The sequence below is a fragment of the Cryptomeria japonica genome, chromosome 2 (genome assembly GCF_030272615.1).
Source record: "Cryptomeria japonica chromosome 2, Sugi_1.0, whole genome shotgun sequence".
Classification (NCBI taxonomy): Eukaryota; Viridiplantae; Streptophyta; class Pinopsida; order Cupressales; family Cupressaceae; genus Cryptomeria; species Cryptomeria japonica.
In genome coordinates this window covers 25,030,007-25,054,818 of record NC_081406.1, presented here as the reverse complement: position 1 = coordinate 25,054,818, position 24,812 = coordinate 25,030,007, and the positions used below count along the sequence as shown (strand labels likewise).

Sequence of the window (24,812 nt, the reverse complement as noted above, 5' to 3'; positions counted from 1 at the left end):
GATGAATGAAGAGTGAATTAGAAACAAATCCGTTGTGTTTCTAATTATGAAATTTGAACTTCATACAAATGCCTTTCATTCTCTCATTTCAAGAACAAGTTGAGAGGCATTTTGGGAGAAGTTTTGTGCAGGTTGATAGTATTTTGAAGAATTTTCCGCAGATTGAAGTAATTCTGAGATATCCAACATTTTTCACAAGTTCACACTCAGATTGAAGGAGATTTTTTACTGTTTTGAAGAGAAAATCCACATATTTTCTGAAAATTTGAAGGTGATAGGAGTAATCAAAGACAAATTCACTCCCGAACCTTCAAATCGGATTTTGTTTTCAAGGGTTTCTAAAATTTCTAAGTGTTCGCAGCTTGTTAAAAGCTAAAAGTGTTGAGGAAGTGGAGAATCAGAGCACACAAATGAGGATTCTAATTTATTTTCTTTTGGTTTTGCAAGTTTTGGATGATGGCTGAACGCGATGAATGTCTGGAAAGCTGAACTTTAATACTCACGAGGAGTTATCCAGAGCTTTTTACCCTCCTCCCGCACAGCATAAATTGACAGCTGAAGGCGGGATCATCACAAAAAACACAAATGGAGTTTCAAGCCAAATTCAGAATTGAAGACAAGTCCACAAGCAAGGTTCGTCCAAGCATAGAGATGGCCAAAATTTGGCTAAGTATGGGAAGAGCTATTATGACGAAGGCCTAGAGGAATTATTCTCCAAATTCAAGGCACTTGAAAGAATTTAAAGATATCAAGAAAGAAAAGTTCTCAGACTTGGTGAAGATATGGAAAAGTTAAATAAATTTCCAACTTCTTGAAGGATTTCATCTCCTAAAGAGATTAAAAAGACAAGCTCCCAATCAGAATCAAATGGTGACAAGAAGAATCGAATTTCCATACTTAGACAATTTCTTCACACAAATTGGAGAATTCAGAGAAGACATCCAACACACTGAGGTGGCACCTCGTCATCTTCCAACCAATCAGATAGTTCCAAATCAGCATGTCCAGGTTCAATGAACCTGACTTATCCAAAAGCTTCTAGAAGGGCACACTTCACAATGCAACGACATTCTATTTTCATTGATGATTCATATTTAGCAAGAAGGACAAGTGTCCCCAAATGAAATTAAGGGGTAGTTAGTTTTCCGAAACCCTAATTAGGGTTTCAATCTTTCAATCTGAGCCCTTGATCATTGTTCGATCTCGGACGTTCATAATTTTTGGACTCCTATATAAGGCTACCTCCTCTCATTTGGAGAGTGGTGAGGTTTTTGATATATTGTTGCGTGAAGGTCATTTTCAAATAATACATTGCATGTGCGCTTTCTCTTAAGGCTTTGTAATCTCTATTATTTGAGAGATTAGCATGGTTTCAATTTCCTCAACACATTAGTTAGAAGTTAATTTAGATTTGCTTTCAAAGTTGTTAGAGTTGAATGAAGGATTTGATAAGTATTAATTAACGGTGTATCTCCGCTCATACTTTTGGTGAATGGATGATTTCCATTTCATTATGCAAAGTTAGTCTGAGCCTATCCCATGTGTATGCCAAAACTTCGATCATAAGCACAACCCATTGAAGATTGCACCCGCTTTGTGTAGTTGTCCTTAGTGTGGCGAAGCAAAGTGTGGTTTCCCGAGAACACCTAGTTAAGACCGTCTTTGGAATTCTTTGGAATAGATTAGAACTTCTAAACCCTTGTCTCCTTTTTAGTTTTTCCATGATCTAAGTTCCAAATGATAGAGCTTCATTGTCTAAACCTTCATTGCGAATTCAACAATCCAAGCGTAAGTCCCTTTGTGTATTACCAGCAAATCACAATGCCCATTGAGCCTATCCACACGTCAAGACCTGACTAAAGAAAACTTGGAATCACCATATGATCTTCTAGCAATCTTAGCATACACGGTGGTTTTTCAAGAGAGGATAAATTATCTTTTGGATACTTTATTCTAATGTTTGGTAGATGATAAAACAGACACCAACAGGAATATTTTCTCAAAAACAAACAATGATGAAAGCAAAATTAGAAGATTTTACAGTGAACTAGCCAGTTGACCATGTAAGCCAAATTGTGTGGTCTAATACATGCTAGACCTTGATGAAGTTGATCTTACCAAGGTATTTTTGGAGCACGTACAAGTAATGTAAAATGTTATATCAAAAAATATGGCATGCATCATGGTCTATTAAGCAGCATCTGCATCACTATTAACTAATCCAAAGATGTAGAATCTTGTAAAATTCTGAAGATGAATTATCTCCCAATTCCATCATGAAATATTCTCTTCTTATAATGGATGATAGAAGACAAAGCATTTCATCTTCCCCCACTAGTTACTCTACCCTCTAAGAATGGGCAAGGGCAAAAATATTTAATATTTATATTAAAAAAATGTTGACATTTTGCCCTAGTGAGACACAACGACTTGACACATCACCTTTGCAAGGTGAGGTGGGACCCAAGTTAAATGACACTAGAGGTAGGGCATGGAGTATACATGCCAAGGTGGGATAATGGAGGAAGCATCTATGACAACATAAGATGTGTAAGAAGCATCCATGACGCAAGGATGAAAAATATGTCGTATGTTACAAAGAGGATGTAAATTTTGCTAAGGTGGGACCCAAGTAAACATCACGCTCAAGGTAGGGTACGGAATTTATATGGCAAGGTGGGACATTGGAGTAAGCATCTATGACAACATCAGATGTGTAAAAAGCATCCAAAACAAGAGAGACATGTAAGAAGCATCTATGACACACAGTTATAGTGTAGTGGAATCTATGACACAAGAGTTACATTGTAAGTCATATTTTAAGAGTATCTATGGCATGGAAGTTATAGTGTAACAGTATCATTATCCAAGAATTACATTGTAAGAGATCAACGATAAGAAAATTACTAAGGCATCTTTGACTAGCTAATTCTAGCTAGTGTAAGGAATCTTGTAAGGTGCATAGGCATGCAGTAAATAAGGTGAATTATTTGTGTAGTGGCCTCTTTAATGGAGAATTGGAATATCCATGGGTTTTTTTCACCCATGCTTTTGTGACCATGGTTTGTAAATACTAAAAAGCACTTGCTAGGTTTGTGTTTATATAACTAACACTTAGGTGTTGTATTGGTGTATGAAACAAGTTGATGAACTAGGTTAGCCAGTTGGAGCATTAATTTGAAGAAGCGAGATCAGCACAAGATAATTCTGATTATTTTGCAAACATTATATTTTTAATATACTGTTTTTCTGGGGTTTTGAGTACTTACTGAAAGGGTTTCCTAGGATAAATCTCACGTTCATTTTAGTGCGTCAGTTTTTATTTGTGTTGCATTTCAGATTTTGTTAGCATAACTCTATTATGATAATAGATAGTTTCTATTTATTGTTAATGGTTATCTACTGTAATATTCTGTAAATACTTAGTTAGTTGTTAGCTAGAATAGAATGTTTCTATTCTTCACGATTGTTTCCTAAGGAAATGGCATCTTTCTTCTTGTATATAAAGATCTATTGATCTCTGTTAATATTAAGCAAATATTTACCAATTACTTTGTAATATGGTATCAGACCCTGAATAAAGAATTTGTGAATTCTTTTCTGAGATTTTTCAGGCCTCTTGGTTTTGCTGCAGATTTCCGAAAACTTTTTGTTTTCAAAAGTTTTTCAAACAAAAATTCACGAAGAATTTTTTCCCTTTTTTTTTTTAAATCTTCTTTTTTTCGAGGTTGTTAAGGACTGTGTTCATCCCGTGTAACAGGATTCTTCTTGTTTGCATCTGTCTGGCGAGGGTTTTCGGCACAATACAAACCCAACATTTTTTTTGCAACCTGCAACTTGGTCAAACCCGCATTTTCTGACTCTCGGCTAGGGTTTTGACCCTCCAGATTCAGTCGAAAAAAATTTCTGAGCACAGATTCGTGGTGGGTTTTTCAAGAGATCAACTAGGCTATCATCCGTTTTTTCTGGGTGCCTCGATTTTCAAGCCAGCGGATCTAGATTCCGACAACATATTCTTTCTGGTTTTTTCAAGCTCTCTTCTGGAAGCCTCTTCATTTTTTTGGGTCCTCCAACATTTTGCCTCGAAGTACGTGCCTTCTCAGTTTTTCACATTTTTCACAAAAATTTGTGCCATGGCATCTCTCTCGAATATTTTGCTCGAGGGAAATCAAAAGTTCAATGGTCGGAAATATAGCACGTGGAAGCAACGGATGCTAACCATCTTCGAATATCGCGGCAGCGATCAAGTGGTTTTGGGTACTACTCAGCGTCCGACTACAGCTGGTCCTAATCAGGTTGCATATGACCAGCACAATCGGGAGGCAATGATGCTTCTCAAATTATCCGTAGCTAATGATCAGCTCCCTCAAATTCCATCCGACAAAACAACTATTGAGATATGGGCGCATCTCAAAACCCTACATGAGACTTCTGATAAAAGCAGGGCCTTCTTTCTCAAGAACTGTCTGTTCTCTATTGTCATGGATGAGTGGAAATCGCTCCAGGATCACCTAAATAGGATTCAGGAAATCCGTGATTAGTTGCTTACCATTGGACGCAAGATGGAGGAAGAGGACATTGTGGTAATCACCCTTAAAAGTTTACCCAAGTCCTACACGCATTTTATCGAAACTCTCAACATCACTTCTACTGGTGTTGATCTGAAGTTTACAAATCTTTGCACACTTTTGCTTCAGCAAGATCGGTGGACACAGCAATTCAATAGCAGTTCCAGCTCCACCTCCACAAAACAAGCCTTTGCTGCTAACTCTTTTCACAAGGATAAGGGCAAGTCTCATTCTCAGCAGAAACCCTCTGCTCCTGCATCAGAAGGCTCCAAGAAAAAGAACATTCAATGCAATTACTGCCACAAGTATGGTCACACGAAGGTTGAATGTCGGAAGCGCTTAGCTGCCCAAGCTAAGCAATCTAGTTCGCAGCCCAAAGCGAACAGTACAGAACACACTGAGCAGACAAAATCTGCCTTTTACACCTTCATGGCTAAAAGACCCGCAGATCATGTCAAATCGTCTGCCTGGTATATTGATTCAGGTGCCTCTCGTCATTTCACCCACCGTCAAGACTGATTCACTGACTACCAGCCTTATTCAGATTCTATTATATTTGGTGGCGGGGAAGAATATACGGTTGTCAGCAAAGGCAACATTCAAATTCAGTCTACTAGGAGGAATCTCATTTTCCTCGATGTCTTCCAAGCAAAATTGATCAAGCAATCGAAGAGGTTCTACGGGCAGTAGCTTCCCAGCCGGAATCCATGAATGACCCTTTCACTCTAGAGGACAAGAGGATTCAAAAGTTATGGCCAAATATCAAAATAAGACATGGGGCCTGGAATAATTACAGCAGAGTAATAAGAGGGATTAATCCATTTGAGTGGGATCATTGTGGCAATTTGGTGAAATTAAGGGCCCAGCGTATTAGGAAGGGAACTAATAATGAAGCTGAAGCATATGCAGCTTTGTTTGCAATCCGGTGTGCTCGGGAATTGGGTGTTAGAAAATTACATCTGGAAGGGGATTTGTTGATCATAATCCAAGCTATCAAAAATCGAGAAATTAAGGCCTGGCATTTGCAGAGCTTTTTATCACTAGTATTAGAGGATTTGAATTCTTTTGAAGATGTTGTGGTCAGTCATGTTAGGAGGGAGGGTAATAAGGTGGCTGAAAAATTATCTAAATGGGCCTTGTCTTTTAACCAAGTGGAGGATTCAAGATTTGAAGTTTTTGATGGTGATTTAAATTTAGATGAATCACTTTAAATATTGATGAGCCAATGTTTATGTTTGTAAGCCGAGAGGTCAAATTCTTTTCATGAGGATTGGAAATCTGACGACAATTAAGGGGTATTGGGGACACGTGAGTATCTTCTTCAATAGAAGATTTCTTTTTTAATGTGTTTTTTGAAAATTTGGTAGGGGAAGTTATAACATGTCCTTCGTAAGTAGTATGCATTAATGATGGTAGTGGCGGCGGTGAAGCGAGTCGAGGATAGTGGATTATATTCAAGCAAGCATATTTAATGATTCTATTCACACTCTGCATGAAGGTGGTGATTTGATGGTTAAAGCAAAGCACATTTATAATTTGGTGTCTCGGTATTTATGTGAATGACAGTTCACACAAGCTGGCTTTCTTTTTAAGGAAGCTAAGATTGAAGATTTTCTTCAAATCTCTTTTTCGCTTTGTCTATGTGAGGTGCAGATTGGTTGAAAGATGGAGGCCACCTTCACTTTCAAGATGCATTGAAAGATGGAGGCCACTTTCACTTTCAGGATGCAGAAGCAGCAAAAGGCTCTATACGGGCTGGTAGAGAATGGCAGGCTTAATCTCCTCCTCAAATGCCCATAGAAAATACTATTTTTCTATGTTATCGATTAATCCCCTACCAAGCTCAAATCTAGGTTTGATTCTTTCCTAATCCAAGTTTGTGACCAATTCACGAAGGGACTATGCCAAGGCACATGCAAACAATTGTGGATTTCTCCCAAATGAACCCATGAAGAACCCAACATACAACTTATATTTTTTTAAACACATTAAAATCTTGTATTATAATGGTGTCCCACTACAAATGCAAATATCATGCCCTTCTCAAAAAAATTGCCAACATCATCAAACAAATTGGTAGCACCATTGGTATCCCTCTTTTTGTAAACATGGTGATGCAACATGAATGGAGGCAGCTTTCACATGTAGATTAAAGATGCTTTACAAAGATGGAATGAGCGTGATTTATATAACTAGATTCTCTCATATCCTCACAAACATTGGATAGGAGCTCAAGCCCTTTGAATTTGGCAAGTGGACTTAGGAGGTTAAGATAGATTTTGAAGGTAATATTTCTTATGAGGAATTTATTGACAGGATGATGGTCAAGTGATTTGAGGTTTTCTCGTTCTATGTAATGAGTAATCTTGCCTATATCTTTTTGGAGATTTAGGGCAGTTACTATTTAAAATGAAAGGTTTGAAGAAATTCTATCATATTTCAACCCATATTGATATCATATCAATTTAACGGTTATATGTAACCATTTTAATGGCTTTAAAGAGTGCGTATGTCCATATGTCATAATATATGTAATCTTTTCTTCTATTTTTCCTTTGATTGGTTTTAGCTTTCATCAATTGATAATTGGCTTTTCTAAGGAATGTGAGTGTAAATCTATATGTATATAATGGCTTTGAAATGTATATAATCTTTTCTTCCATTTTTTCTTTAATTAGATTTAGCTTTTGCCTATTCATAATGAATTTTGCAAGAAATGTGTGGGTATAATTAGTTTCAGCTTTCCTCCATTGATAATGAACTTTTGTGAAGAATGTGTAGATATAAATTCAATGGTTTCCAAGTGTGTGTGTGTGTAGATATAAATTTAATGGTTTCCAAGTGCGTTTATTATATAATATTTCCTTCTATTTTTCTTTAATTAGTTTAAGTTTTCCTTAATTAATGATGGGCTTTTTTGAGGAATAAATGTTATTTATATATTGATTGCTTAAGAAAAAGATCTCTTACGATTTAAAAAAATTAGAAATTTAAGGATATAATGGGGACATAAAGGGAATTTGGAGACAATGAAGGTTATATATATAGGTTTTTTGTACACAAACCAGGTAACTTATATATTTCTAAATTATATATAGTACAGCTGTACCAAACTCAGGTTTAAAAATAGCAAACTGCAATACACCAACCGGCACCTTAGTTGTCAATTAATGTTGAAAAGATGTATCAAATGCCTATACAAAGTACAAGCATAATTCTGAATGAGATTTTTAAAATGTCCTCAGCTAACCTGTATACGATGCTACAAGATAATATCACCAATGCAATAAAATCGAATGACCACTTCCACTACAGTTAATAAGAAAGTCTTCCAACTAAAGGGAAAAGTCCCACATCTAACAGCACTTGGTTACAACAAGTTCGAAAACTCACATAACAAAAACAAATTTCCAACATTTCGAAAACTCAGATAATAAAATAATAATAGCCAGCATTTCTCTTTTTCTTATAGCATCTTTCACTTATGCTAACATGCTTAAACAAAAAGCAACAGTGGTAAGAGTTTCTAAGGATTCAAGCTCTACCTTTGCATCACTAGAGGTGTGAATGTTCTCATCGAGTTCCTGCAAATTCACGTTATGTAACTCTGTTCATTTAATTGGGAAAAATTGAGTCCAAAACCAACCATTTCATGCTGTTTATAAAGACATCACCAAAATGCAAATAAAAGTTATCTAGTTATATACTTTCAAACATAATGTTTTTGGCCCATAAAAACTTTAAGTTCGAAAAAAATATTTCCTGCAAGATTACCTGAATATTCTTCAGCAACTTAATGTTGATCTCATCTCTAGAGTACTTTTTAGGATGCCATTTTCCTTCCGACCAATCCACATGTGTAACGGACCAATTTGAGATTCCAGATGGATCCATCATCTGAGAAAGAAATATCTTGTAAGGCCCATCTACCAAGTAAGAGATATTTTCTTCAAGCAATAAAATCCCAAGAAAACAATTAGTGAAAGGTTAGGAGCAAAACTAAATTTTATGAGCTTACATGGAGAAAGGTCTGAACATAATGCTCATCAGGATAGCAATTATGTGTCTCTGCACCTGGCTGCAATCAAGACATATGTGTCAGCCAGTTACCATTACTCTTTTATACAATTTCTACTGTGATTATAGACATCATCGCCACTAAAATTTTATAATAAAATAAGAAATCAAGTAAAGTGACAGAAACTTTTAGTCAAGAATTAATAGCAGCAAAAATCTTTTGGGGGAAAATCAGCAAACTAAAAGTAAAATATTTTTTTTTTAAATCAGGATCTAAACAGGGAAAATCAGGAAAAAATGAATTTAAAAAAACAGTCAAAACTGTTAAAAAGAGACAAAAACTACTTGCTTTTAAATTTATAAGCATTTCTATAGTATAGAGATATAGAGAGCAAAAAAATAAAAAATTTAGCCCATTAATTGTCCAAAGGAAAAGTTTTTCTAAAATAGCAGACTGCAATGTAGCATGTAAGCTTTCTAGTAAATGATTATTTGGTAACTTCTCTATGAAGTTGATAAAGTTATTGCTGAGTTAACAATAAAACATTTCACTTAATGATATGTGAGTAATCCTCTAGTCTTGTTGATGATGTGAGTGGATGGTAAAATGCTACTAACAACACTGCAATCCAAATTATTATTGATATCAAAAGAATGTTTAACCGTAGAGACTGCACTATAATAACAAACTCTGAAACCTTTGAAAACTTAGTAAGACCTCAAAACAACTACTGTAAACATGTTTGGATCCTAGAAGGATAAAAATTCATTTTATCACTGAGAAATTTTCAAGTAGGAAAGTTCAATGAATATATTATCATCCAAATAAAAATCTAATCAATCGATAAAAGATAAACCATTTCTCATAACAGGTAGAGTCAAATGGGCATGAATTGTGTGTTTTCATGGATTCAAGATACAAAACCAAGTCACATTCAAAAGCATTGCTATCTAACCCAACCTTCAAATTCTTTGCTATTAAACCAAACCTTTAAATTTAGTCAAAGTACTGACCCATATGTAGTAGAAGTAGAAGTAGAAGATAGACACAAAACAAATTTTAGGGTAGATATGCATAATATCAAAATAAGCATACAAAATCACAATGACCAAGATATTGATGTCACATAGATTGGACCTCTTTGTGCAATATGGTTACATATAAACATCAGGCTGATGTTTTTATGCAGCCAAGGGTTTTTGTACAACAACTTGAGATAAAGATAAAATGTTATGAAAACAAAAATGACCTACACATAGCATTATCTCTTCACTTCTAATAATGAGACTGTGTAAAAAAATGAAACTATAGCATTTTATTTCATCAAGCAAAGCATTGATATGACAAAGAGCCTAATTTAGCATTAAATTTAAGCCATTTAGCCAAGAATATGGCTTATTCCTTTCTAGAGAACTAATTTACAAGGCTACCACTGCAGAAAAAAGATAAGACCATCAAATGTAGTTTGGACCAAATAACCAACCAATCTTTCACAACTAAGTTGTGCAGAAAATCAAGATAAGTGGACACAAAATTAAGCCATAAAATATGAAGAAGACACAACAAGCAAATATATAACCTTAAAATATAGACCATTCACCTGCCATAACAATAAAATACTCTCTTTGGACAGAAGCCCTACCAATATAAAACAAATTTAACATTTTTTATCTTGTTAATTGAAATTGAAAGATCCTTGTGATGTGCAATTTGAAAATTAGAATTTACATTCGATGTAAATTAAATAATAGATGCAAAATTAAACTATGTGTCACAGCATATTGATGGTACCAAAAATAATCCCAGCACCTAAATATAGATAAAATTAAACCATGATATAGCTATCTCTTTGCACAGAAGCCCTACCAATATAAAACAGATTTAATAATTTTTTTCTTGTTAGTTTAAATTGCAACATCCTTCTGATGTGCACTTTGAAAATTTAATTTAACATTCGATGTAAATTAAATGGTAGACACAAAATTAAACCATGTGTTACAGCGTATTGATGGTACTGACAATAATCCCAGCATCTAAATATAGATAAAATTAAACCATGATAAAGTCGACACAAAATATGAAGTGAGAATCACGAGCTAAAATATAACCTCGAAATATAGAGCATCCACATGTCATAGTAGTTAAATACTATCTCTTTAGATGGAAGCTCCACCAAAATAAAATAGACTTAACAGTCTTTATCTTGTTGATTTAAATTGAAAGATCCTTGTGATGTGCACATTGAAAATACTATTTGAAGGTTTTACTGGTTGGTGAGAGATTGATTAAGCATTTAGAAGTTATTTAAACGAGAATTTTTCGCAATTTAAATGCAAAAACATTGTTAAAAATAGCAGTCAACGGTCTTTTAAGAGGAGAAGACTTTTTGGCTTTTTGAGGGAAAAAATCATCCATAGGACCAATTCACGAAAAATTGGGTACAATCAAGATTTTTTGGAGATTTTTGCTTCTATGATCAAGATCATTCACCAATCGTAAAGAACACATCTTTGAGATCAAGCTTTTATTTGTACCTTAGCATATCCAGAGAAATCAAAATAAATTGATGTTCATAAAGGAGAACTTTAAGTCTTATCTATCAGTTGGCAATTATACAAATCTCATTCAAGGTCTTCTGACTCTTCTTCCTAATTCTGATGTTAAAAAAAAGCAATGATGGAATGAGTTACTCAAATGATGATTACATGCCAAACATGTCTGTTGGCTGTTTCTTGTCAGATTGAGTCAAAGAAAATTATGTAAAGATGTTCTCTAGAAGAAAAAAAAGGAAAAAAATAGTTAAACAAAATGGAAACCATGAACGCAATTTGTACAAATCCCATATAGGGTCTTCTAACTCCCAATCCTACTTAGGACAAAGAGAGAATGCAAACAAGGAACGAATTACTAGAAAGAATATTGCATGTAAAGCATATCCTTTGGCAGTTTCTATCAGATTTCGTGGAAGGGATCTTGTAAAGGTATTTCCTAAAAAAATATTTATTGAACAAAACATAAACCATCGATGCAATTCCAAGCCTGGGATGCAAGTCAAATGTTGCTATAATACCAAGTGTTGTTTAAAGAAGAAAGAATGATAAGCTTTTTTAAGCGTACACTTTCATTCAATGTGACATCCAATCAAATCCAAAAAGCCAGCTAATGTACCAGTTGGCTGCATGAACTAATTATCAGTAAATAAGGCATGCTTCAACCTGTTACAAAAACGTCATACATGTTACTAAAGCTTCACAATAACCCCTGTATATCCACCCACAATTAAATCCAGAAGCAACATATTTCAAAAAGGTGATAAAACATGAGAACTGCAATTAAAATGCAAGGGTACAGATTAGTTGAGCAAAATCATGTTTTTGTAGTGCTTCTCCAAGTTTTTATTGGAAGCACACAGGAATGTAGAAACATGGTTTCAAGGACTGCAAAAGCTTTTCCAATTTTTAGGGACAGCAATTTCAGAAGGGGGATGTCAGTTTAAATAACTTAAACAAACTAAAAGCAGCTGAAATTTTAAAAAGTAAATACAAAGTGCTGAATTTGCAATGACAATCCATCCCCTTGTAGCTTTTTCAAGTTTTCTAGCATGTTTACCTTAAAAGGTTACCTATTTTATTTATATGCACAAAATAGAGCATGCTGTCCAGTCCTGGAAAGAGGGATATCCCCTCCAATTCCCTATGATGTCACCCATATCCCCAAGGATTAGTCCCCATGGAACAAACTTCTTTTTGCCAAATCCATCATCAAACATAAGTAGATATGTATTATTTGGTTTTTAGCTATGTTCCATAGTGTTTTCATGGCAAGGACAGCAAGATGTGTTTCAGGAATAGCTGTCCAAGAGGCCACTTTTGGAACAGGGAAAGCCAGCAACGTGTGTGTGTGTACACACACACATATATGATGTGTTTGTGTGTGATTGGGTATGGGAGGGAAGGAGGGGGATGGGCAAGGGGAGGTGGCAGAGTGCAGATAGAATTGAAATTTCAACAAGTTTAGCTATACATGATGTCAACATTTTAAACTCACAGCTTAGCAGACCCATTTTTGAACTGGAGTCAGTGACTCATCAAAAACTCTAACAAATTAAAAAAAATTCAACTCATTATTGCCAAAAACTTCGCAAAACTCAGCGTAGACGAACAAATGGGCAAGTTCTCGGCCTTCTTTCTGACTCATTAGTGCTCAAAATTTCTTCAAGTTTTGAGTGAGTTTTAAAACTATGCATGACATCAACATTCAAATTTTAGACATTCATATAATGCATCAAATTCGGCATTCAATGTTCATCGATTCAAGTATAGCAGCAGTAAAAATTTAAATTCCATTGGTTTCATAAAGATATTCAGCTATCCTTTCTCTTCAAGCTCACAGCTGCAAATGCAAAGATTATTGTGGTAATTAAGAAAGCAATGTAAACATGTGAGTGGGTCAAATACAAGTGTGTGTTTAGGGTTTCATAAGGGTTGTGGGAGGGGCTTGTGGTCCAGCCCATGCTGCTTCTTTTCTTTTTGAAAAGGGTGATTTTTTAAAATTAAAGGGGCCACCCAGCCCTTCCCTGGACAATCAGAGGACAGATGTCCCTTGCTGTCCCAAGGATAGCCAAACATTCTTAGGACACCAAACCTCATCACCTAGAATTCTCACAACATATCCCTGATTTCCCCAAGAACAAAGCATGGCCAACAGACATCCCCTGTCTTTGCCATGTGGTATGGAGGGTGCAGATGCATCCTCGTGTATTCTTGACTTCTAGTACTTTACATCAGGACACAAAAGATAATGTGTGCCTAGCCTCATAAATTTTGGACCTTCGATTGGTTTGTAATGCTCCTATGCATTCACATCGATGCCTACAAATGTAGAGGGTGATATTCACAATATAATAATATATCCAATCTTATAAAGAGTCATAAAAAAACAGATGCACTTCTTATTTGATGTATTGAGGGGTACACTTTTGATCAAGAATATGAAAAAAGCAGACTTCTTGTTGTGAAGGTAATGTAACACCATAAAAGGTAAATTTGATTGGAGATGACACAATGGCATTGTTCATGAAGACTGTCAAAATCATAAAAGTTCAAGAGACTGAACTAGAAAAGTATCACCAGCAAGAAGCAAATGTGCATTTGAGAGGTCAATTTTGACTTTTGTGGGAAAATTTGCTGTTCCAGCTTTGTATATGCTACACTCAAAAAAGATTAGCACATGGTGGGCTAATAACTGGTATACGTGTGTATACAGTATAGCTATCTAGAATTACAACAGGTAAAGCTACAAGAAATTGTACTTGTTTAAACTCTAATTAAATATCAGTTGAACATTTAGCTTCTTAAATTGTCTCTTTTATCCATATTTAAGTGGTTGTGATCAGAGTAATGAAATTGTCATGTTGACCAGTCTTAGATGGAGTATGAAAAGATGTGGTTAATTATGCTAGAGATGTGCAGATGTTTATCTAAAACAGCCATACTTATCATGCACTCTTTAGGACCTTTTCTAAAAGGAGTTTTTGAGACCTGGAGACTAGATATATATCATACTTCGATCTCTTGGAGAGGGTTCTTGAGTTGCAAGAGGCTTCGCACCTAATGGTCAGAGCAAGAATGGAGGGTGAAGGAGGTGGTGAAGAGTGATATATTTTTAGCTGATGAAAAATATATTGTTGCCATCATTACTCCAGTTATTAAAGTTATTTGATATGAAGATGTAAATGAACCTAACCTTGGAGAACATATGAGGGCATTGACAATATGCTTGACCAAATGAAGGCCATTGTAGAAGATAAGGAGCTCACATTAGTGTTCTACAATGAGCACATTCAACCAATCATTCATCGCCGATGGGAGAAGCTCAACACTCCCTTGCACATGGCTACCTCTGCATTGAACCCGAAGTGGTATATGCAAAGACCAAGCAAGATTACTCCTATGAAAGACGCTAATATGAAGGCAAGGTTCATGAAGGTCATTCCAAATGTGTATGATTCTACACAAGCCAACAGCATTGATACTGAGCGAATAGAATTTGCTACTCTTAGGGAATATTCAGAAGTGGCCCAGATGAATAGAGAGATTAAGGCACAAAAGGATCCAATTCTATGGTGGACTGTGCATGGGCCTTGGGCCTAATTCATTGACTGACACATCAACCATTCATCTATTGTCCTAGGCTTCTAGTTCTTATGTTGCTGAGAGGAATTGATCTACCTATATTTCATCCACTCTGTTGCAAAGAATCAACTTACCTCTAGGAGGGCAGAGAAACTTGTAGCTATACATAGTGCCTTGTGTCTCATTGACCACAACATGCTTGTGTACAAGAAGAGTTCAGAAGCACAGTCAGATGTAGAGCCAGCAGAGCCAACACAGGTTGATGAAGATGTAGCATATACTGCTTGGTATTGCTTTGGAAGATCTTGAGCTTGAGGACTATAGCAGTTCGAATGATAAGAAATTTGTGCAAAATTTGGGGTTGAGTGTTGATTTGAGGCATTGGGCCATTGGCCAATTGTATTTTTGTATGTAATCATCATTGTGAATATAATATAACTAAATGGACATTCAGTATTTTTATTGTTCATTCAATGCAATGTCAAATATGTTTGTATTTCAGAGTTTTATTTGTTATTCCTTGTACATACTTCTATTATTATTTTTGCACTGTCATCCCCAAATCTATGCCCTTGTTTGTACAGTATACATTTGCACTGTCATCCCCAAATCTATGCCCTTGGTCCCCGATCCTCAAAACCCATCCCCACTGTCCCCCCATCTCGAGACACTGTCGAACCATGCTTACAACATACAAATCATTATATGGAAACAAAGACAGAACATATAAATTTTGTTTCGATGCACATACTTCTATATATCATTTTTTCCGTTGCTAGTTACTAATAATGAAGCATAAATTAGAAAATGTCCACAATTACTTTCTCAATTATATTCTAAATGTTCGTTTAAATTTGAAATCCATAAATTTACCATAATGAATTTGACAACTATGTTCTTATCTTCCCCTTACCAAATACACATATAGCATATTTCTCCTGTTGCCCATATTGCCCTTATTCAATATGTTTCGCTGTATCTAAAAAAAGATATTCTGTTAGTTTTGGATCCTCCCCTCTTGCTCAAGTTCATAAATAATGATTTGGTCTCAGCTATTGTGTTTAGATGTACTGCAATTTTTCAATCTTTAGCAACATAATTATAGTAAATTACTCTGGGTTATTAGGCACTGATTATGTTTCTCAATTTCCAATGTCTCAGTGCATTTTCCGATTGCTCATAAAATATTAGTGCATATTACTATATTCTGCATACTGCCTGTATCTTGTCCACAGTAATTGTGGATATAAGGATTTAGAAAACTACAAGTGAGCTTCATTTATTATTCCTCGAGTATTAGAAATAGAACAATGCATTATAGAAGTGTACCTTGCAAAATTGCTTAAATTTTGAGTAGTAGACAAAATCTGCCACTATAAGAAGTGCATGCTGTCTTTTAACCGTGAACCACTGCAACAAGACACAAATGCAGCAATTAGCCACAATTAAACATTACACAGCCACAAGTTCTGTGCTAGTATATTTATGATAAGAAAAAAATGCATCTTAGTCAGAACTTGCACATTTATTTTGTTTTTCTGGTCCAAATTTTCAATATTCTTATTTCCATGGTTACCAAGAAACTCCACTATACAAACAAGGTCCCCAGCCCTCCAATTTTCAGTGACTACATTTATATAACATACAGCCTTGCTGCTATTCATTACTCACGTATTCTAATTTTAATAGTGAACCCCTACTGTATAAATGCCCGTACACCCACATCCCAATTAACTATACTTCTTATAGTGTTATGGATAACACAAAAGAAAGTTTGACCAGAACACATGTAAAATTCCACTGTTTACGTAGTCATAAGGGCTGGCATAGATTCCTTAAACAACCACGGTATGTAATTGTTCCAAATGGATGGATTAAGCACATCTAAAAAGTATTTCCCTAAGGTATTGAATCAAGTGGAATCTACCGAGAATAATAATTAACTTTAGAAATATTAATTTCATAATGATAAATCATTTCTCTCTATTTATTTCTTGATGTAAGCACTACCACAAAACAAATGACAATAAGTAGCATAAAAAACCTAATTTCCCTTAAACAGGGTCACTTCAAATAGAATTAATTAATTATAGGACATATGCACCTGAGCCCCCTTTCTCCATTCATTGATATATATTTCCGGCAAAAATGGTACTGTATACCTGCCCCTTCCATGGGGACCCGGATCATCAAAGCTGGAAAAGAGAACAAAATAATCGGTAATAATCATTCCAAAGAAAAAGATTATGCAAGTAGGACATTCAAAAGTCTGATTCCAACTGAGAAGTCCCTTCATATTTCCCTCTACATATTTAATTAGAAAAGTAGGGGTGGATGACAAAAAGAATGAGTGCAATTTCATAACTTGTCAGGGTGCTAAAACCTTGCCAGTCAGCCACGCACAGCATTTTCTAGCACAACTTTACAGATTACAATTATTGGTAGGCATGTTCCTTAGTTTTAAGGACCGGAAGTATCTTACCAGTCAACAAAGCTGACATTGTGTCTTATCAAATAATCGTACACAAAGTCAAAACTACGCAAGGGCACACAGCTGCAAGACAGAAACCAAAATATCAAACATACATTGTGACTGCAAGTGCACAATAGTTTCATGATTGACAAATTTCTAAGAAGCAAAACTAAGATTTTCCCTACATAACATCGATACTTGTAAATATTCTGACTCACTAACACCTTTCCGAGAGGAGGACAAAATGTTGATTGTTCTCATCTTGTAGTGCATTCATAAGAAGCCTCCTCTCAGCATCAACCATGGTAATTTTTCCCCAATCAACCTGCATAAAAAATAAAGCTAATTTTCAATTTTTATTTACTTGAGCCAAATAAACCTAACCTGCCTGACAAATGGAGATTCCCAAAAAGAAATTAAGCAAAATATTTATAAAATCTTTACATAACCCAAATATTCCTCCATGTTATTTTTCCCAAATATTTCATAAGTTTCAGGAGCAAATTTATTGAACAATGAGAAGAAATCACGGCATCAATCCAAAGGCATTCCAAGCAACTAAAAAGCCAACTCCCTCCAATAGACATTGTTGGATATTGTGAGGAATAAATATGATAGAATAATCGGTCAGACTTATCACATACACAAGGATGACCATTTCGAACAGATTAAATAAATAGCAAAACGTGAAACTGAAACCTCACATTTATTGCAAGTAATATGGCAAGGATTGTCTTACCTTCCTTGGATGGAAAGGAGCAAGAAGAAAGCGAGGTGTGCTCAATAGACAACAAGTAAAATATTCATGTACTGTCAATTGTTGGTTCAGCAGGATGAAGGAAGCTAGGTATGCTGAAAGTTAGATCTTTCTATGATAAGAAGATGTAATGTCCCCATTTTAAAATAGGATTTAATAATAAATAATAATAGACATAAAATAATTAAAATATAATATAATTAAAATGTAATTAAGTTAATGAATGGTCAAAAGGCATGGAATGAAGAGTTGTGACTCTCTCAAACATGAGATATAAGGAGATCATTTAAAAAGGGATAAGGACGAAGGAAGAAATGAATTAAGCGTGGGAATCAAGGAAGGATTAATGGAGGAAGAAAGGGATGGCAAGTAGGTAAGGTTGTCTCTTTTATTGGGCAGAAATGATGAAGGGTTGTAACTCTTCCAAAGGGTGATAATTATTAAAGGTTGTGACCCTTGCAAAGGACAGATATGATGAAGAGGTCTGACTCTCCCTCACATGGGAAGATATAAAGGGGAGAAGGTTCAATTGAGGAAGAGATGGAAGGGAGATCAATTTGGAGAATAATATATTATAATAATATATTATTCTCAAAAGCAGCAATGAAAAGTGGTGGCTTAATTGTTATTAAAAGTGGTGCCTCAATTCCTATGAAAAGTGGTGACTTAATGGTTATGGAAGGTGAAGACAATCAGTCTCAGACATCCACAGCCCGATTCAGCATAGAAGGATATCAATACCTGCGATATGATAAGGATAATAATGCATAATGTTTGTATATTGCGGATAAGGATAGTAATGCATAATGTTTGTATATTGTGGATAAAGATAGTAATGTATAACCTTTATATGTTTGATTGATGTTTTCCAATCATGGTTGAGGGATAAGGGATTTCAAGGAGGGGAATGGCGATGGGGTACTCTTCTAGGTACACAACCTTATGGTGGTGACCGAATGGTCCCATGAGGCCAAGGGGTGCTACCGCCATTGGGCTTTAGAAGGGACGGACTTCCAGGCACCCTATTGAGAATACACTTCAACCCTCTATCATGAAGAATTAATTACCAAGAAGTCCAATCAAAGGAAGCGGTAAATAGATGGCAAGATGAAGGGGAATGGTTATAGGACACCTCACTAGGCACCCCACCTCATATGGATGGCACAGGCCACATGAGGCCAAGAGGGATGGTATATCCACTCTTGGGCCTAGGGTAAAGGATCTCTAAGGCACCTTACCTTATCAAGTCACCTTATCTTAGCTTCCCTATGTTTGAATTTCCTCGATAAATTAGAGATATCTTATGATTAAGTTTATGTTCCTAACCCTAGTAGGAAAGTTACTTGGAATTGTGATTAGGGGCAAAAACTAGGGCATTTACAAAAATGGACATTACAGAAAAGATAGAGAAAACTACTCAAGTTGGTATCCAGCTAATAATCATCAGAAATTACAAATTTGTATAGCCTATAATTGACATACCATAAATTGAGCAGCTATCAGATTGTGAAACACAGCAGACAGAAAACTGTTATGAACTGTTGAAACTTGAGATTGTTGTATCTCACTCTTTCTAGCGTGCACGTTCATAGTAAGGTTGGTTAAATAAACTGTAAATTAATAAGTAAATGCTGTGGTTAGGAATTTGTCAATAGGCCCACCAATTCAACAATCCAGTCATTGGAGAGGTAATTAAAAAGGAATGAGCATTTATGGCCATTTTAAAATTAACCTGACAATAGAAAGTTACGTAAAAGGTAATCAAGTAAGCCACACCTGAAAGCAGGATTAAAGTTAAATTACATTAATGCATGACAGAAGTGTTTACCCATTTTCCAAAAACAGAAGATTTTGACTCTCGGCGAGTGGAATGATACCAGAATCTTTTGTTTTAAATCGAACATCTCAGAAGCATTATCTCATTGTCTCTGCTTGCAGGGGTAGGGATAATCAGGACCTCAATATATCATGTATGGTAGTTGCAGGAATATAAGTGTTTCGTGACCAAAAGAATGAAAAGTTTAAATCCAGCAATAATTATTCTCGGATGAAGTATACATGATGTCAACTCACAAAAAATGAACATAAAAATACTCCTGAGCAAGCACACACTAAAAGCAGCATTTGAATTGTTACATAGATAAATTAAAAAAGAAAGCAAGGAAATTTCAAATTACCTTCTGGCTGGTGATATCGCGATTAAGAAAAACCGGGCTCTTCCACGCTGTCTTCAGTGTATTCCGCTTAGAGGCGTGGACATAAACTGAGTACTTGCCCTCGTGCCCCTGGCAATTGAAGGTGCAAATGTGTATGTTGTGTCAATTTCTATAATCAATTGCACCAGACCGCGAAGTAACACCCATTAGCTCTGGCCATGCCTTGAACAACTGCACATTATCCCGAAAATCCAAATCTCAGGCAGAGCCTGCAAAGCACAGACTGCAGGTCGTCTACCTAACTCAAGTTCCCCTCTTCCCAGGAAGAGGAGAACCGATCACTTGTGATATACAAGTGGACTTAGTTAAGCTGTCATTCGTGAGAATGGGCTTACACACATTGTTCTTCCAAGGCATGCATTCTTTTTATTTACTATAACCAAGAACCTGTGCAACCTAGTAGAAGACAGAAACTGGGCGAAGAAAAAGCAAATTTAAAATGCATGATTACAATTAGACCATATATAGAATTTCCATCCCAAGTTCAAGAGGCCTGTTACACCAACATGAATCAAACCAAAAAAATAACTAGACAGACTTATTTCTTCTTTGTTTCTATGCATCCAAGTTTAAAAAAATAATATTTTAAGGATTTACAAGTGCAAGTGGGAAGCACCTTGAAATATAACAGACTAAATAAGATAGTAAAAGGTAAAATGATTATTACAAGATATGAAGTTCAAACTGAATTTGTAATATTTGAAAATATCCATTAAAAAAGGAAACAAATAAGAAAACTGACAAGTAATTTAGGAAGAGTTTTATTAGCTTTAAAATTCTTGGTAAGTTTTGGCTTTGGAGCAGTCGCGACGGTGATTAAAGTTTTTAAATACAATTACAAGTAAAATGACTGAATCAACTGCCACCTCAAGTTTAGATAATTTCTTGGCAAAATTACTGAAAAGTTAAAAAGATTCAAGTCATTTCTGCCATTTAGAATGTATTTTTTGAAATTGATTTCTAGATTTGCTGTTCAGATATTTTGTAACAGAGGCATTCGGAAAGACTCGCCTAGCAAATATTCAGCAAATTAAGCCAATAATTTTGAAGGATACAGAAGCATACTTCACACTATTAAGAAGATGCTAAAAAAATTCTGTTCATAGCTATAATTTTGCAGTTTTTTAAGTTCTATCCCTTCTTCGTATCTTTGTAACACACAAAATGGTGGATGACACAACCTTCCTTTTATCCTTGGCAGCAACCTACTTTGAACTAAAGCTTCAAATGTTTAGTAGAAATAGATTATCATTAAAATGGAAAAACATAAAATCGGTTAAAAGTATTAATGTTAAAATTTAATCATGTAGTCTCTTCTACTGTTCTACAAGATCCGCTTGCCAGCTTAAGCAGCATAAATAATTTGCTGTGGCTCTGACCTGATCGATAAAATTTAAAAGTTCAGTTGAAATTTCATTTTATTTAATTAATATATACTGTATAATTATTCTCTATAAAGTTCAAAGCAAAGCTTTTTATTAAAAAGCCAAGAACCTTATCCAAAATAAAATAGTTTACGAACTCCAGAAAGTATAAAAAATAGCAATTTTAAACAGAATATATTATGTTTTTATTGTTCATTTAAAGCACTTAAAGTTATTCATATTCATTGTAAATAATATTTTAGAGCAAACATTCATAAAACATATTGTTAAAAAAATTACAGCAAATTGCATTAAGCAATAAATTACAGAAAAAAAATTCTATAATTTTGAAAATTTAAATTTCCTTTAAACGTCATAATGTATGACTACGTCCCAACCAAAACATTTTGGAAAAAAAAGAGCCAATTCAGTAAAATATCCAAAATCAGAAATCAAAAGAATTTAAAGGAAGTAAAAAAAAAAAGCCGCTACATCCGTTGCAAATAACACAAACATTCAAAAGCCATAAAGCTGGAAAAAGAAGGAAAAATCCAATTTAAAAGCAAATACCCCATAAAATCTCCTTTCGTCCCAAATAGGAATAAAAGATTTATGTTAAAATACCAAATTTTGGTAATCATATCACCGAGACATTTTCGGTAAATTTTCTGTTTTCAAATGTCATACTGCCCGATTACATTGTAATTAAAAGATAGGACCCTCTCAAGCATAAGATTTGTACACCAGAGGACCTTAAAAGTAAATGAGAGCATCACCAGAAAAAGGAACAGAGAAGAGAAGCATAAACGTACCCTGAAGAATTCTTCCCAGAGCCTTTCGAAAGGCAGGGGACCCGGGGTGAGGAACATAAATGCAATTTTTGGCACATTGATGGAATTCGAAGGCATCTTCAGTATATCTGCCGCCACAGTACGAGCTGCTATTTCGTGGTCGCTGAAGATTCTGGGAGGAGGAGGAGGAGAGGGCGGAGTGCGCGACAGGCCCTCAAAGCGGCCGCCACCGCAGAAGGCAGGACACACTTTCACCTTAAGCAATGTGGGAGGATAAATGTAGGCCCCCAGAATGGAGAGGCACACCAGGATTATCAGCGCTACAACCCATAGCGGCCGCCTCGATGCCAACCTGTTCCGCGGTGTTCCCACCATGCCTTTCCTCTGCTGTTCGTGCGCCTTCTTCACACCGTACACAACACAGTCCGCCGATGGATACTCCACCTTCATCTCCTACATATCAGAGACAAACGAAACAATCTCCTGAAGCACGCATACACAAATATTTGAGGTCATAACCTACTACATTTGATCAGGTTCGCTAAATCATCGCTTGCTGCTGCATCAACTCCTCATTTTAAAAGTTACGAACTACAGTATAACCTAACGGGCTTGTTGATATAACCTAAGACATGTAGGCAAAAAGATATTGACAGCATACCAAATCAATCAAAGAAAGCTGAAAGCTGCGATCATAACCTAACTTATTTACGCCATATCCTACGGCATTTATGGATTTCTAAAATCCACCATTTCATATCACAATAATTAACTTAAATCTAAAATTCACAGTCATAGCCTACTACATTTACGGCCAGCCACGAAGTCCTAAACCAAAAATCAAAAGAATCAGATAAAGCTTGAAGTTTCTGGTTCAGAATTTACCCTCTTAAACTCTTAAATCAATCCAGCCTGTAGATTCCCATAGATCGCGCAGGCCAAATTTCGCTCTTACGGACCGTAAAAGTCACTATCACACATCTCATCGCATTAAACGTTTGCACTCCTGTGAAATCCAACTCTACTTTCCGCTCAAGAGAGACGAGGAACCCGTGACACTAGCGACTGAGAGAAAAGCGTGAGGCGAGAGGGGGATTCGAAGTTGCGACCTCGGATCGGCTAAATTCTGCTGTTTCCTTTAGCTGTATTCTTGGTGTGCCTTTTCAGCTGTGTGTGTCGGCACATACAACAAATCCTCACTCCGCCAGTCCGCCTCTTCCTCGACCCGATTCTCGCGATCTCTCGGACGTTTCACGACTACCAGTAACTCCGGTTGATAAGGGCCCGGTCAAATGGTTAAATTCCGTATGGGAGGACTCCTGGCCGTCCGATGGCGCTGTGCTCCGACGGTGGAGATTGTGTGCGAGAGACAAGCTCTGCTGGCCGAGGACGATATTGGTTAACAAATGGAGGAGTCCGTGTTGACCGGGCCATGTCCGAATTTGGATTATCGGCGTTGGCGGGGCATACGGCCAGGTATACTTCATTAAAAGATAAAAACAACCTACGTATTTAAGGAGAATATTCGTAAAGCTCGTGTGTAAAGCGCCGGTTTGCCATCAAAAGACCGAGAAAATAGCGTGTGAAACCTCCACTCTCATCGCTACACCTACAAAAAGAATACATATACGAGAAGTTGCAATTAATAGACAATTTCAAATGATTAGTTTTATATTAGATGTATTACCTTCACCACAAGGTTTTTAAATTCAGACATCGCCTTCAGCATGGGCTTTTAGAATTTATGCATCACCTTCCCCACGAGCTTTTAGAATTTTTATATAAAATAATTAAATAGATATATTTGTTTTTTATAGAAGGTTTTATGTCGTTTATAATATTGTTTTTGTTATTTAATGTGAGAGTATAGATTGTATGTTGAAAGCTCATTAATTGCATGGAAAGTTCTTCACATTAGACCGTCTATTGGGGATCATCTTTCTTTCATCACTCTCCCTACTTCATGTCCCTTTTGTAATAAAAGAGACTATTAAGCACTATGCATCACCTTCTCCATAAGCTTTTAGAATTTTTTTATAAAATAATTAAATAGATATATTTGTTTTTAATAGAAGGTTTTATGTCATTTATAATATTGTTTTTGTTATTTAATGTGAGAGTATAGGTTGTATGTTGAAATCTCATTAATTGCATGGAAAGTTCTTCGCATTAGACCGTCTACTACTGGGGATCATCTTTCTTTCATCACTCTCCCTCCTTCATGTCCCTTTTGTAATAAAAGAGACTATTAAGCACGCTTTCTGGCTCTGTCTTCACACTCATACCCTTTGGTGCCATTTGTCCTCCATTTTCTCTGTTATTTTTCCTCAAAAATGGACTTGGCAATCAACACTTCTTGGACTTTCCCAACACCCTAACATCATTTCTCAGTACCCCTCGGACAAACTATCCTCAATTTCAATTGGAGAGTTTGTTGCTTAGCTTCCTTCTCTCACACCTTTTTCCCCTTACAAGTTGAGGTCTTGATGCT

At 35.8% G+C, this 24,812-nt stretch overlaps 1 protein-coding gene across 3 annotated transcripts in view; it reads right to left on the bottom strand.

The window, feature by feature from the left end:
- LOC131048527 (glycosyltransferase BC10) overlaps nt 1-23,644 on the bottom strand; it is a 33,526-nt gene extending 9,882 nt beyond the window's left edge. The window contains exons 1-10 of one of the 3 annotated variants that reach the window (XM_057982499.2): nt 23,207-23,636; nt 22,343-22,804; nt 20,128-20,235; nt 17,418-17,518; nt 17,203-17,274; nt 16,825-16,915; nt 16,050-16,130; nt 8,587-8,646; nt 8,343-8,465; nt 8,114-8,152 (exon numbers count right to left, since the gene is read on the bottom strand). In XM_057982499.2, coding sequence (XP_057838482.2) covers nt 8,114-8,152; nt 8,343-8,465; nt 8,587-8,646; nt 16,050-16,130; nt 16,825-16,915; nt 17,203-17,274; nt 17,418-17,518; nt 20,128-20,235; nt 22,343-22,771 — 1,104 coding nt within the window. In that variant the 5' untranslated portion in view covers nt 22,772-22,804; nt 23,207-23,636. Of the gene's footprint in view, nt 1-8,113; nt 8,153-8,342; nt 8,466-8,586; nt 8,647-16,049; nt 16,131-16,824; nt 16,916-17,202; nt 17,275-17,417; nt 17,519-20,127; nt 20,236-22,342; nt 22,805-23,206 lie in introns of all 3 variants that reach the window. The other 2 variants (XM_057982498.2, XM_057982500.2) reach the window with 2 other exon arrangements.
- Between the last annotated feature and the right edge of the window lie 1,168 nt (nt 23,645-24,812).